The sequence below is a fragment of the Myiozetetes cayanensis genome, unplaced genomic scaffold (assembly GCF_022539395.1).
Source record: "Myiozetetes cayanensis isolate MyiCay16 unplaced genomic scaffold, myiCay2020 scf2-11, whole genome shotgun sequence".
Taxonomy (NCBI): Eukaryota; Metazoa; Chordata; class Aves; order Passeriformes; family Tyrannidae; genus Myiozetetes; species Myiozetetes cayanensis.
Window position 1 is genome coordinate 23546702 of NW_026087411.1, and position 14217 is coordinate 23560918.

Here is a 14217-nt window from a genome sequence, read left to right on the forward strand (position 1 = left end):
GAAAGACTTACCTTTTTCTAGGACTATGTAGCTGCAGAGACACTCCAGGCTTACTTTAAAGGTCATCATGATAAAGTACATAATGATATCACTTGGATACCTGTGAAACAAAAATTACACAGATGGATTTATGTTAATGAACTCAAGACAAGTTTTTCTGAACATATGATGCACAGAAGTTATTTGACAGTTTTGTAATGCAAAATCATGTCATGTTAAAGGGTTAAATTTGCAGGGCAGTGGAACTGAATGCAGTGGCTGTGGGTGGAGGTGAGGGGAGCTTCTGATCTGTCTATTTACAAGATACTGAATTATGCCTCCAGTGATATTAGCCTGTTTCCATTGAATTCATGGTTGTGTGAGTGATCTATTTGTCTTCACTGGAAGGCTTTACAAGAGTAGGCTGCTTGTGTGACTAAATATTTGCAGGGTTGGGCCTTGAGCTTGTGCAGTGCAATGCAAATTCAAAGTCCTGTAAATGTTTTTAGTAGAAGAATTTTCCACTTCAGAGTATAAGGAAAGCAGGGAGAGTAAAAGGGAGATAATGTTACTAAATCATAAGATTATAGCCAACATAATCTGTGTCAGAGCAGCAGGTATGTATGGATATGTATACACACATATACATATGAAATATATGGAGATATCTGTGGGCCTCTATGGATATACTGACAGATATGGTTAGATACACATAGAATTCTGTTTCTAAGTACTACATTCCAATTTTTCTGTTAATGAAAATGTTTAATTACATGTTCACTAACAGTGCCAGGTGGGAGGTTCTTGTACCTTCTAGTTCTTCTGGAGTTTAGTGCTAATCATAGTAATACATTTATAAACAAAAGCCTAGACAGAACTGTGAATTTAGAGTTTAGTATTTAAGTCCCCCACTGCTTGCTCTAGGTTCCAGTATCCAGCAGCCAAGGAAATCCTGTCTCACAGCTATCAGTGCACAGTTTGGGTCCTGCTCTCAAAAGGTTCTGAATGGTGCTGGGGATACCCTGTATGGAAGTCTTTTTTCCAGTGAAACTCAGCACTCTGTGGGGCTTGATTGCTGGATTTCAGTGGAGGAAAATCAATTTACTTCTTATGTGCCTAGAATTTTATATTCTTATCAGGAAAGTTGACATTGGATTGATCTTTATTAAGTTTAGACTTTTCAGGGAACTCATCCTTTTTCCAGAGAGATGCATGTTACAGGTTTGCAGGTGCTTTTGGGCTGAGTAGGTAGGGCAATGTATAAAAGTATTTTAATATATATTTTTAAAAATATATAAAACATATTAAAGTACATGTCATGTATACATTTGATATCAAAACACACATACACATACTTGTCATATATACACACATATATACATAGATATATGCTTGTGTGTATATGTATGTAAATACTATGAACAATGAAGGGAAATATTTAAAACATGAGTTATTAATAGATCTTAGAGTGACACAAATGTCTCAAATCATGTATTGGTAAATCATAGCTGTATCAGGCCGTGCTGGGGGTTTCTGCTCTCGCAGGGACTGTTTGAGTGCTCCAGGGATGAAAGGTGAATCCAAGGACTGGTTGCGTAAAAATATTACATTCACTTAGCAATAAAGTAGCTTGTAAAATGTGCTGTTCTGGTTTTGAAACATAGCAGCTCAAGCAAATGGCTCATCAAAAGGCTACCAGTACCAGTGGGAACTTTTTATTTCCCCTGGGCACTGAAGCAGTTCAAAATACAATCTCAACACAACCAGTTTTGATTAAGTAACCCTGTGTCCATGTATTTTTGAAAAGAAAGGATGTGTCAAGTGTTGACTACTGTTGCTCTTCCTACAAGTGAGATTTTATTTTATTGCACTTCTCCATTGTGGGCAGCACTTGTAGTCAGTGTAGGCAAGTCCAAATTAAAAAAAAGGGAATTAAGATTCTGAAAATTACTTCTGGTGTAATGCAGTTGAGCCTGTCACTTATGTTACAGTTGGTAGCGGTATACTTGAAGTTCTCATTCCTGGACTCATGGAAATCTCATGTTCATTAAAGAAAAAAAGGGGAAATTTCCAGTTCTTGTGGTTGTAGAAAAAGAAAAACATTCACAGTGTGTTGTAACCTTTAGGGAAATGGCATGGTCTATACAGGGGCATTTTGTCCTCCAGCAGCCAGGGCAGTGATCTTGTCACCGCCTGGCAGCAGAGCCAAGCTTTAGCCGACAGAGCCCCAGCTAGGGAAAGTGTTTGGAGACCCGAGTTAGAAAAGGTGGGTCCTACTGTTCCCAACTGAGCAACCTCCATAAATGAAATGTAACACTTTGGCGGTGGTTTTGCTTGACATTTGTTTTTCTGAAAGTCTGGCCAGGGTGCCTACACCAATGCAGGAGGGCTCATCGTTTGCACAGACTTACCCAGCTGATGACAGCTTAATAAGCTTCTTTATTTTGTGTTTTTATTCAGTAAGCATGTTGGCTTTTGTGTAGAGGATGACCTCTGCTTTTGCCCTCCCCCACTGCCCCAGCTCCTCTGAAAGGGGCACCTCTGTCCCCTTAATTTGTAGTAAAAGGGAATTGTAAAGGGAGGCAAACTGACCGGCTGTAGGGACATAGGCTCCTACAATTCAATACAACTTTCACAGAAGCTGACCCTCTGTGCCCAATGTGCTAGAAACTGTTGGTAGTCAGTGGGATTTTTGGGTGCAGAAAGACTGATGCACGACTGAGCCTTTACAACCGAGAAAATCCGAACGCTGAGGGACTAGTTCAGTAAACAGGGCTACTCAAAATGAATTACAGCACATGATGTGAGAACAGGTCAACATTTCATGTCTGGTGTACGTTTTTCTAAACAGACAGAAAAGCATCCCTGTATGGTGAGTGTTTGCTATTAGATTCTACACAAAAATATATCGGGATGGCATTTAAATGCAGTGACTCGAGATAGCAAAAAGATGTGGGGTTGTATTTCTTTCCATTCACTTAATTGAAACCATGCTGTTAAAGTGTATGAAAACCATCACTCTTGAATATGTCTGAAGTGTAGCTCTGTGACGCTGAGAATGATGTCCAACATAATAGAATTTCAGATAGAGAAGATATTTTGGCTCATCTTTTGCTTCCAGCTATATTCAGTTTCCCCGTGTGGTTATTTTTCTTGTTATTTTATGCACCAGCTATCTGTTTCTTACTTCACTGTCTGGGAATACAAACCATTCTGTCTCATTTCTGACCTTAAAATGGATTGGACAAAAACAAAAGGAAGTTAAAAAAAAAAAAAAAAGTGTTTTGGGTAGTACCTCTGTACTTGTTTCTGGTGTTGTGTAAGCCATCTTCTTAAATGAATTGCCCAAGTATACAGAATATATATATTTATATAGATGCAAAATATTTCCATCTTTTATGGAATAATTTACATCTATATAAACATATATATTCTGTATTTTGAAACATCTATCTACTGGGTGTTGGTTCATCAGGAGGGAATAAACGTAACCATTTTAGATGTTTAGCTGGCTGTTGGGGCTTGCCCAGTTTGTAATCATGGTAATTGCACATATAAATATGGCCATGTAATTACATATGCATTTTTACATTTAGTTTCAGGAGTTTGTTTAGAAAAATATAAATGCATCCCAATAAATCCATTATATCTCAGACTTCTGTGCTTTTATAACTCTATATAATTATGTAATAACACTGCATCTGGAGAGGTTTCGCTTAAGTAAAAGCAATAAGGAGCTCAGGTTAGATTACAAATTTTTTGAGTTAGACCTATACTAATTTGCCCAGTAATGTGTTTTTCACCATGTCAGGCTGATTAAATTCAGGAGTACTTGTGCAAAAAATTTTTCTTGAGAGAATAAAGAGCAATTTAGTATAAAGCCAAAACTGAATCAGACACTCGGGCAGTGAAGACTTTTGCCAAGGTACAAATTGGACACTCGAATGAAAGATTTGCTTACGAGTAATGTTCTGAGAGCAAACTTAAATCATTATTATTACTATTGACATTTATTAATTGAGATAAAATAGAGGCAAATAGGTACTGTAATTTCTACTTATGTGATAATCTACACATAAATTGATAGTAAGAATAATTTGTTAATATTTTGTGTACACCAACATATATGTTTTATGTTTTTATAATCAAAACGAATGGGTAATTGTTGTTTTGGTTTCTGTATTTCTATTCCCCAAATTGTTTTCACAAGTGTTGAGAACGTCTAATGAAGACTGATACCTTTTTTGTACTCAGTGTTACTTTGAACCAACAGTTATTGCAATACTGTTATTTCCCAGCCTGGACTGCTTGCTGATTTCCCTTATGGTTTTTTTCCCCAATGGATAGTATTACTGTGCTAAAGACAAGAGCTGAATTCTGCAGCTGATAGAGAAAGATGATAGATTTTGACACTCAGAAGTGAGGATTTTCAAACCTACTGAGATTCATCCTGCCTCCTTAGTCTGCCCACATGCAAGAGAGATGTGAAATAGTTGGTAAGGACCACAGAATCCAACTTGTCCCTGAGAAAATAATATATATTGTATTAAATATTTTATTTAATTTAATTTTTGGTTAGCTCAGAAGGCTTAAACAACTGTGCTGATGTGATTCTCCAAGATAGTTTTTAGCACACAAAGATTTAACTCCTGTCACTAAGCTGCAGAAAAATGGTGTCAGAGATGATAAGTTACAAACCCAAGTCTGGTCTGAATGGCTCTAAATTAAGAAATTATTGCTGTTGATATCTTTGTCATGGTTGTGGCAGTAAAGACAAAGGTCTGTTTTCGTACTTCAAATGTTCATGTTGGCATCTATCACAAATTCTCTTTTTGGCATGTTTTAAAATAAAATCTTCTAGCTCTTTTTTTTTGTTTAGGTTAATGTCCGTGTTTAAGCAGCTGTTTTGAAATACAGTGCCATTTTTACACCAAAAAGAAAAATTGTTTACTTCTTTTACATTTTCTGGCACCCTTTTTTCCTTTAAATGTAGACAGCTACAGTCAAAACTAGCAGTGTGGTTCATAACAAATCCCGTATTTGCTGACTTTAGCCTGGTCTTTGCTTTTCTGCCTGGGAAGGTCACAAGCCGTAAGAATGTGCTTGGTACTGGAATCTGCTCAGAAGGGCTGTGTGCAGCCTCAGCTCGCTCCCTCCAGCGATGGCACTCGCTGGTCTGGCTCTACTTTCCTCATGATTTAGTGTTGGTCCCTGTTCTGATCTGCATGAACCTGACTTCTTCTGCAGGGCCATATCTGAGTCCTTTCAGCACAGAGGAGCCCCCTGTCATCGTTCCTGAGCTTTTTAACTAAAAGAGGTTTGAAAAATCAAATTACTCAAGGCAAGGCAGCAGAGCAACAGCAACAGGGCATTTTTTAATGCTGCATTTTCACACAGGCCCTTTTACTGTATGTTTTATTTGATTGGGGGCAGAGATTACATTTAATTTTATTTCATGTGCATGCTATTCTGGCTGGAAAGTTGCGATCAGATCTTTATCAGGCTCATTTAACAGGCTCTCTGTCAGGGCTTGGCAGGGAGTTTGTAAAAGCCTGTCCCCCTGCCCTTCATTGTCCCACTCCGTATAAAGCAAGACATCTCTTCTCCATGGTCTTTAAATATTCTCCTTGTGCAATTATTTGTGCAAGTAAAAATCATTCAAATGTCCTTGGAAAGCAAATAAAAGAAGAAGCTGAAGCTGAAATTGTCATTTAAATGCTTTTAAATTTTAGAAACTACTGGCAGATAGTATTTTGGAGTATTTGCCCTGCTTTAATGATACTGTACACAGAAGTCCATCAGGTATAGTTAAGTGGCAATATCTGTTTCTGCGTTCATTGACATTTTAAATTATTACTTTTTTTTTGGTCTTATATGTTTGTGGTTTGTTGACCCTGTCTGGATGCAAGGTGTCCATCCATGCCACTCTCTCACTCCCTTCCTCAGCTGGAGAGAGGAGACAAAATATAAAGAAAGGCTCATGGGCCAAGATAAGGACAGGGAGAGATCACTCAGCAATTACCGTCATGGGCAAAACAGGCTCAACTTGGGGAAAAATTAATTTGGTTTATGACCAATAAAATCAGAGTAGGGTAATGAAAGATAAAACCAAATCTTAAAAAGACCTTCCACCCACTCCTCCCTTCTTCCTGGGCTCCACTTCACTCCTGATTTCCTTGTCTTCTTTCCTGAGCAGTAGAGGGGCATGGGGAAAGGGGGTTGTGGTCAGTTCATCACGCGTTGTTTCTGCAGCTCTTTCCTCCTCGCGGGGAGGACTCCTCACACTCTTCTGGTGCTCCAGTGTGGGGTCCATCCCATGGGAGACAGTCCTCCATGAAATTCTCCAGTGTTGAGTCCCTCGCATAGTTTACAGTTCTTCATGAACTGCTTCAGCATGGGCCCCCTGTAGGGTCACAAGTCCTAGCAGAAAACCTGCTCAAAACCTCCTTTGGGAATCCACATACTGAGGTACATTACACTGATATTGCCTGGTTGTGATTGTTTTCAGCTCTATGGCTATTGCTACCAAGACAGCAATGACATCCCAGACACACTGACGACCATCACTGAACTGGGCTCACCTTTAGAGATGATTCAGCTTTTACAGACTTCCTGGGAAGACAGATTTCGGGTGAGTAACAACTGTATTATAAGGACTCTTAAGAGAACGAGGAATACAAAATTATATTATGAAGCAAGGGTTATGTACTACTCAGTGCAATTCACATTCATTAAATGTTTGTTTTGCATATGATTACATCTTTATTTAGAAACAGTATTTAGCACTCCCTTTCTGCAGTGTTTAAGATACTGTGCTATTTTGTCTATCGATGTTATTTAGTTGTAGCCAGTTATATGGTTTTTACATGATATCTTCAATTATTTCTTTCTTGTTAAAGCTTGAGGGCCAGGATTTTTGGCTTTGAGCATTGTGCTCTGCAACTGGGATTTAAACAATAGAAGGATGTTATATTTCTCTCCTGATCCTTATCATAGGTTTGTTTTATAATTGTTTTCTACTGCTTCCTGCTCTGTTAGTTTTTTAGTGGAGGAAGAGTGAAATAAATGTACACAAATCTCAAACCCAGTTTGTCCACCGCGTTGGCAATTTACCAGGAGCATGAAGGTCACACTTAATTTGTCCAAAATGAAGCCAGACTGCAGCAATGCTTTGATCAAGACAGCACTGTCTCGCTTGATGTATGTTGGGATGTGTCGTTGTCTGAAGTTAACTCCCTAGGACGTTGAAAGGCAGCAGCAGTCTTCATCTAAAACACTTTGGATTGCTTGGCTGCATCTGTGCCAGAAAATTAAAAGTGCGCCTGACTGATCTCAGAGTCGAAACAGCAAGGTGCAGCCCACGTCTGCGCTATTGAATTCTTGCACTCTCTGAAGGCTGCAAGCAGGATGCCTGTCAGAAATGGTCCCTGGGCCGTGCTGCCTTCTGGATCGTGTCTGGGGACAGTGTGGGAGAACAACCTTGGTCCCAGTCAGACCCAGGACAGAGACCCTGCTAGCCAGTGTGCATGTGAGATTAAGTTTCTGTGCCCAGGAACGTTCCCCGGCAGAGTTTATTTTACTGATACAGCTGAAGCAAGTGTGTTCCCCGTGCTAAGCTTCAGCTCCCTTTTCCTGAAAGAAACACGGTCTTGATAAGCAGTACAGGTACTCATCAGGGCTCCCAAAATACAGAATCACCTGCCTTTGGCTCTTCTCATCCAGGGAGTACAAGTAGTGGACTGTGACAGCAATTATGTACTAAGTAAATGACCAAGAGATATAGTAGATTATGGGTAATAAACAGAGAAGTTTCCTTCCAGAATGAATATTTCTGAATGAGCAATTGCAAAGGGAGATGAAGGTGCTGAGCTGATTCACAGAGGTAGAATTACAGATGAAACGTTCCTGTGACTACTGTAATGAAGTCATGCTCATTAGTTTGTGTAGGATGCAACTAACATAAAGAGGAAGGAAATAAAATTGTGTCTTCTTGATATGTGAGATTTGTTTGTGATCCAGTCCTTTAAGAGGCTGCGTAAATACATGACCTTATTCCTACAGATATAATTTCCTTGTGTTGAGGAGCTCAGCAGTAATCTGAGTAAGCCAGAGATGTGTGATACAGAGCAAAGCCTTCATCTGTGTGCTTAAAGCTTGTTGTATGGGGGCATTTGCAGTCTCAACCTGGCAGCAGGTCTGCACAGCAGAGCCTGATGGGGATGGTCACAGAGGTTGCTGGTGCAGGAACAGGGACTTTTTGGCATTTGAGTAAAGGCAATAATTTCAGATGACAACCTGTGTTTTTATTCAAGCTTTTTTTATTCAAGTCCTGGGTTTGTTGCCAATTGGAGATATGTATATTATAGGCTAGATTGGGCTGGATACGCTTTTTCTATACAGTGTAGTGAGGGATAGCACATACATGAGTACTGTGTCCTTCCAGAGGGAGTAAAGCATGGTCAAGTTTGGCATTCCATAACTGGACCTATCTACACCTACAAGCATTTCCATGTGAACTATGGTATCCTGTAAGTAGGAGAAAAATGTTCTTGTCTGGTCAGCCAGGAGAATGAGTATGTAGAAGCATGAGATAGTCCTAAAGTCCCACAAGTGATGGGTCTGTGAGGGATGGTTTCAGATATGCTCAGCTTTCTTATCAAGGATGTGTTCAGGTGTTCCCCTGAGGATATCATTTATGCCCCAAGATTAAATTTGGATTTGGTTCCTTTAATGCATATGCCCTTAACATTGTATTTTAACAGAAAACAAAGATTATGTATAAACAGTAAAAAGCTTGCTAGACTGAATAAGACCTGTTATTAATTTAATACATAAAATAAAAATTCCAGTGTTTAACTGTGCTCATATTAATGCTACATTTGCATTAATAGGTTACACAGCGGATTCTAAAGGAATGTATGAATTGAAAACAGTACTCTGGTAAGGGGGCTGAGTTCAATGTTCATCGAATTTACTGTCTAATAACAGTTCCTCAAGTTACAAACCTGCAATTGAAAAGTGAAGCATCAGCGCAGAGCTTCCACCACAGCCTCAAAGTGGTGTGTGAGGGAGGGTCCATCAAGACAGACCCACCAAGGCAGACAGATATATGTGTTCTACCTTGAGGCATGGTGAAGAGTTACAAAGGAGCTGTGAAGCTCCTCTTTCTGGGAATTTGCTTCCTTCTCTCCTGGAAAAAACCAAAAGCCAAACATCAGAGGAACCAGTGGAAAAAAAAAATTATAAAAGCAGTCAAAAGGCATGATCAGTACAGAGGCAATACAGACACTGTCTGCAGTTGGGGCTCCAGGCACGGGTGCAGGGCAGTCCAGCCAAAATTTCCAGACCTGGAGTTTGTAAAAGAGCAGGATCAGACTGTGTGGTCAAGGCCTGTGTGTAATGTGTTATTAAAAGTTAGTGCTTTTATTTCTATTAAAAGTAAGAATAGCAACAATGAGCCCTGCTTCAAGAATAGTGTGGGAAAGCACTGGTAAAGAAGCTTATTTTTGGTTCAAGTCTCTAAGGGTTTTACAATCAGCTATGTTAATCCTGTGAAAAATACCTTGGTTGCAACAGTTTTGAGGATAAATTATAATGCTTATATTAAGTCATATAATTATGAACATATCTTCAGCTAAAGTGGTTTCATTATATACTTTACACTGAGAAAATAATGCAAGTTACCCATGTTTTTGTGTTTCAGATATGTCTCAGCTTAGTTCGGCTTCTGCATTATTTGGCTCACTCTCCTCTTGGCTCTGTGACATTACTGGATTTTCGTCCTCGGCAGTTTGTGATTGTGGATGGGGAGCTGAAGGTGACAGATCTGGATGATGCCAGCATTGAGGAGAGCTCTTGCACCAGTAACAGTGACTGCTTCATGGAATTCCCTGCGAGAAACTTCACCCTGCCCTGTTCGGTTGAGGGACGGTGTCAGAGTATGAATGAAAAGAGGAATCTCTACAATGCTTACAGGTATGTGATTGGATAAGGTAACAGAGAATTAAGAGGGAGCGTAAAGCTCCAGCATTCTTTACAGTTATTCCTCTCAATAAGCACATACTGTCTCAGAACCAACATCCAAGAGTCAGTGAAGCTGTGAGGAATTGTTTAATTTGTCAAAACATGTAGCATTTATAACTTTTGAAAAGTTTTGCATACTCTTGAGTGTGATTCACCACTCAGTGGGTTTCAGCCAACACAGAATCAGACTGAATTCTTCACACAAGTAGAGATTTTCATGGTAGCGAAGTAGAAGCACTTGTGGAGCTGGGGGCCCACAAACTCTGTGGTGAGACAATTCCAGCAGCTCTTCTTTGGTGTGATTCAAGAAGGGTCATCACGTGTTTTCCACCACCAGCTGAGTAAAGGGCTGGTTTCAGGGACAGAATTAGAGCTTAGTTCACATCCTGCACTCTGGCTCAATGCTCCTTGCTTTGCTGAAGCCTGCTATGGTAGGATGATAACAGCCCTGGTGCAGCCATAGGGCTGCCAAAACCATCCTCAGTTGCTGAAAATCTGGGGTGTAAGCCCAAACCTTATAAAGCAAGAGATGGTCTTTTCACCCTCCCCTCCCAGCTCTTGGTCTCTGTGGGCAGGAACTGGGAGACTCACTCCCACTGTTGTGCTCACAGTGGGGGACACATAGATGGTGGGTCACACTGGATCGGTTGGCCACGCTGAGGAAGGTATTCGGCTGATGCATCCATGTTTGAAATTTCACTTTAAGGGGGCTCCAGATTTACAACTGAGCCCTTCTGGGCAGTGGTTTTGTGTTTGTGGTCTTGGCTCTCCCCACTGGCCATCACTCCCCTCAAAGGGCTGAGTGGGATGCTGGGGGAGCTGTGTTGCTGCGTTCCAGGGACTCAGTAGTGGATGCTCAGTGCTGAGCTCCTCCTGCTGCTGCCGCTCCATTTGGTGGGCACTGCCGGGACAGGCAGCTGCCTTGTCTGATCCAGATAGGAAGATGGAAATCTCTGAGTAGAGCCATGATGGTGTGCTCATTTCTTAGGCTTCCCTTTCAAATATCATGCCATTCACTGCCTGCCAGACCACAGTGAGGAGAGGCTGCTCCAAAGAGAGCCTTCTGCTTTGGTCCCAAGGCGCTCACTGGCATGTGTGTTGCATTAGCTGACCACACTGAAATGGGCTGCACCACATGACAGCCATCTGCAGTTGTGCAGTGCAGTATTTAGTGTGTCCTGCAAAAGTTTCCATTTCCATTTGCTTGGCTTAAAGATCTTGCTTAGCTTGCTAGCTTTTAGTTAAAACTGTTTTACTGGTCTGGCTAAGAAACCTTTAGTAGGCACCCATCCATCTTGGTGGTAAGTTAGGGATATGTCTGCGGTGTGGTGGGCTTGTGGCAGGTTGCTGGTCATACTGAAGGAAGTGGTCTTTTTCTATTACAGTTTTTAGTATTGCCTTTGAACCACTCACCAGCATGTATTGCACACACAGTGCTCCAGTGTTTTCAGCTCCTGTTTTAACTTAATATGATAGAGACAGTGGGGTTTTGTTGAACAGTGTATGTGTGTTATGGTAGGTGCTGACCACCCATGCTAGGGCATTAGGACAAACCCTATGCACTTGTCTCAGAAGGTGAAATCCTCACTTCATTAGGGATAGGATAGTAAATTTCTTATTTTCATGGATGCACTTTGTTCTCGGCTTAAAGGTTGCCCTCAGTAAAGGGTTTCTGGTGCTGTTAGGTAGAAGCAGCAATATGTCGAATAATGTGTAAACCCCCTGTAATTTTAAAGCATAGCACACCCTAGCCTTGAAAGCATACTTAGTCTATCTAGCTGGTTTCTTTATGAGGTAAATAATTAATGGAGAGAAAACATTTGGGAAAAACCTCTACTATGCAAGAACTGGCCCATCATGACTTTCAAATGGTTACCTCCTGTCACAAATGTGTCTCTATGGGTTTTCATCCAGATGTTTGGGGGAACAGTTTTCAAAAGCACTGGACAGTTTTGAAAGTAAGCATAATTAATATTTTGAAGTAGTAGCCAACTCTCCATCATTTACAATCCTTAAATTAAGATTAGATAGTTCTCAAAAAGAAACAATTTGTAGGAACAAATGTAAAAAGATCTGACAGTCTATGTTATGCAGATCACAAGGGATGCCACTGGCCCTGGAATCGATGAATAACAAATGTTTCTGCAATTAAGTTGTGCAGACGCCAGTGTCTATACATGTCAGAATTTCTCATGTGGGTGTTTGCATTAGAACAAGTCATATATTTCTGTAACCATGGAAAAGCAATAACCTCCATGACTTGCTTCCAGCCAGCATTTAGCAAAGTAAATGACAGCTACTGAATTTTTGCAAAGAACTATTCACAATCAGTTGGACTCTGCTTTAGGGATAATCTCTGAGCAAAAACAGTGAGGTAAAATTTACCTGACAAATTATTCATCACAAATGTTGTACTGCTCTTCAGATTTCTGTATGTATTTATATTACCTGTTTCCTACTCACTGTTAAGGAAACCTACAAGGGGATAATCCCAGTTGGGAAAATCATAAATACTATTTTTTGTGAGGGATGAAAAAGGGAGATATAATCTCAAGGAAATATATTCGTTGTATGAGTAGAATGTCAGCTCGATAATACCTGCATCTATGATCATTTTTTGCTATCAGTAACTTAATTTTTTAATATGTGTTAAAGTAAGGCATCTCCTGGTCTCCCTTGAGTATGAATCCCTGGGGGTTTCCATTTGACAATGTGGTCTCTGTGTATGAAAAAGTGTTTGCTTTGCAAGTTAGATGTGAAGCAGGGAAATTTCTCAGTTGTGTTCGTGTTCTTTTCTTTAGCTAATGTTTATGTCCAATAGTTCTGTTTATATTGTTGATCATGAACTGTCCATCTCCATCTTAGGTTTCTGTGACACTGAGTTTGTTGCAATACGTAGTAATATTGGCAGAGTAATAGAATGTTAAAGGAAGAATATGGAAATTAAATGTACTACAAATGATGGTAAAGGCTTATTGTTTTTTCTTTTGTAACTGAAAATACTAAAGTGGAGTGGTGGAGTCTCCTTCTCTGGAGATACTCAAAAACCATCTGGACACAATCCTAAGTAACATGCTTTGGGGGTCCCTGCTTGAACAGGGAGGCGGGACTAGCTGACCTCCAGTGGTGCTTTCCAACCTTACCCGTTCTGTGATTCTGCGTGTGTGATTCTGTGATTGTACATCCACCAATGAACACCTACATGAATGCACCTTGAATATAGATAAATGATGAGAATAAAGAGGACATTCTGTATTCCAGTGGGGTTAAAACAATAGAAGGCGGCTTTCTCCTGTCAATTAGTTTTAAAGTCTAACAAAACTGTAGAAAAGAAAATAATAGTCATTTATTTGAAATGAACAGAAATACAATTTATGCACTTTGAAGGTCTGAAAAAAAACCAACAAGACTTCTGGGATTGATGGCATCCTTTTAGTTTGTTAAAGTACAGACAGCTTTGCAAATAGTCACAATCTATGGGGTTTCACAGCAAATTGCTGTATTAATGGAACATTTACATGTAGGTACAAGGCAGCCTTGTGTATAACAGCATAGTCTAGGTATGCCAGACAGCTGTGTGAATAGTCTCAGCTATGTATTTATTTGACTATAGAATATGATCATATTTCCTGAATAGGTCAGTGGCATATAAATTATAGGAATTTTATTCCTTATGATGTTCAGGAGTTACCAGACACTTTTTAATTCTTTAAAAACCAATTTCAATATGGGTTACTTTTCTGTTGCAGGTTTTTCTTTACCTATCTTCTTCCACACAGTGCTCCATCCTCACTGAGACCATTACTGGATAAAATAGTCAATGCAACAGGTAATCACAATAAACATAGTAATGGCAAGTACTTAGTTTTTTAGTGTGACTACCATGTTTGAGATGGGAAGGGTACTGTGTTTATGCTCACTGCAATAGAACCAGATTGTTTTTCTATCCTTGGTAAAATTACTTCTGTACAGAGAAGACAAGAAGGGCCCCATACACCAGAGAAATCCCATTTTGAGATTTTATCTAAGCTTCACAGAGGTATTTGCTTCATCCTGGCACCTCAGTGCTCTGGGGTGAACTGCATCAGAATGCAATTCCTTGTGGGACCTGGAAGAACTTCTGTCCCTAAAAAGAAAAGTTTTAATGGTAAAACCCAGAATACATCCTCATTGCCAGTGATACCAGTGGTGGTTTATACCTCAGAAGCCAGAGGC

General features: G+C 40.0%; 1 protein-coding gene across 1 annotated transcript in view; it reads left to right on the forward strand.

Moving 5' to 3' along the window:
* Positions 1 to 14217, forward strand: part of PKDCC (protein kinase domain containing, cytoplasmic) — a 36514-nt gene that overhangs the window by 8581 nt on the left and 13716 nt on the right. The window contains exons 2-4 of the mRNA XM_050314228.1: positions 6488 to 6610; positions 9683 to 9954; positions 13752 to 13831. Coding sequence (XP_050170185.1) covers positions 6488 to 6610; positions 9683 to 9954; positions 13752 to 13831 — 475 coding nt within the window. The remainder of the gene's footprint in view (positions 1 to 6487; positions 6611 to 9682; positions 9955 to 13751; positions 13832 to 14217) is intronic.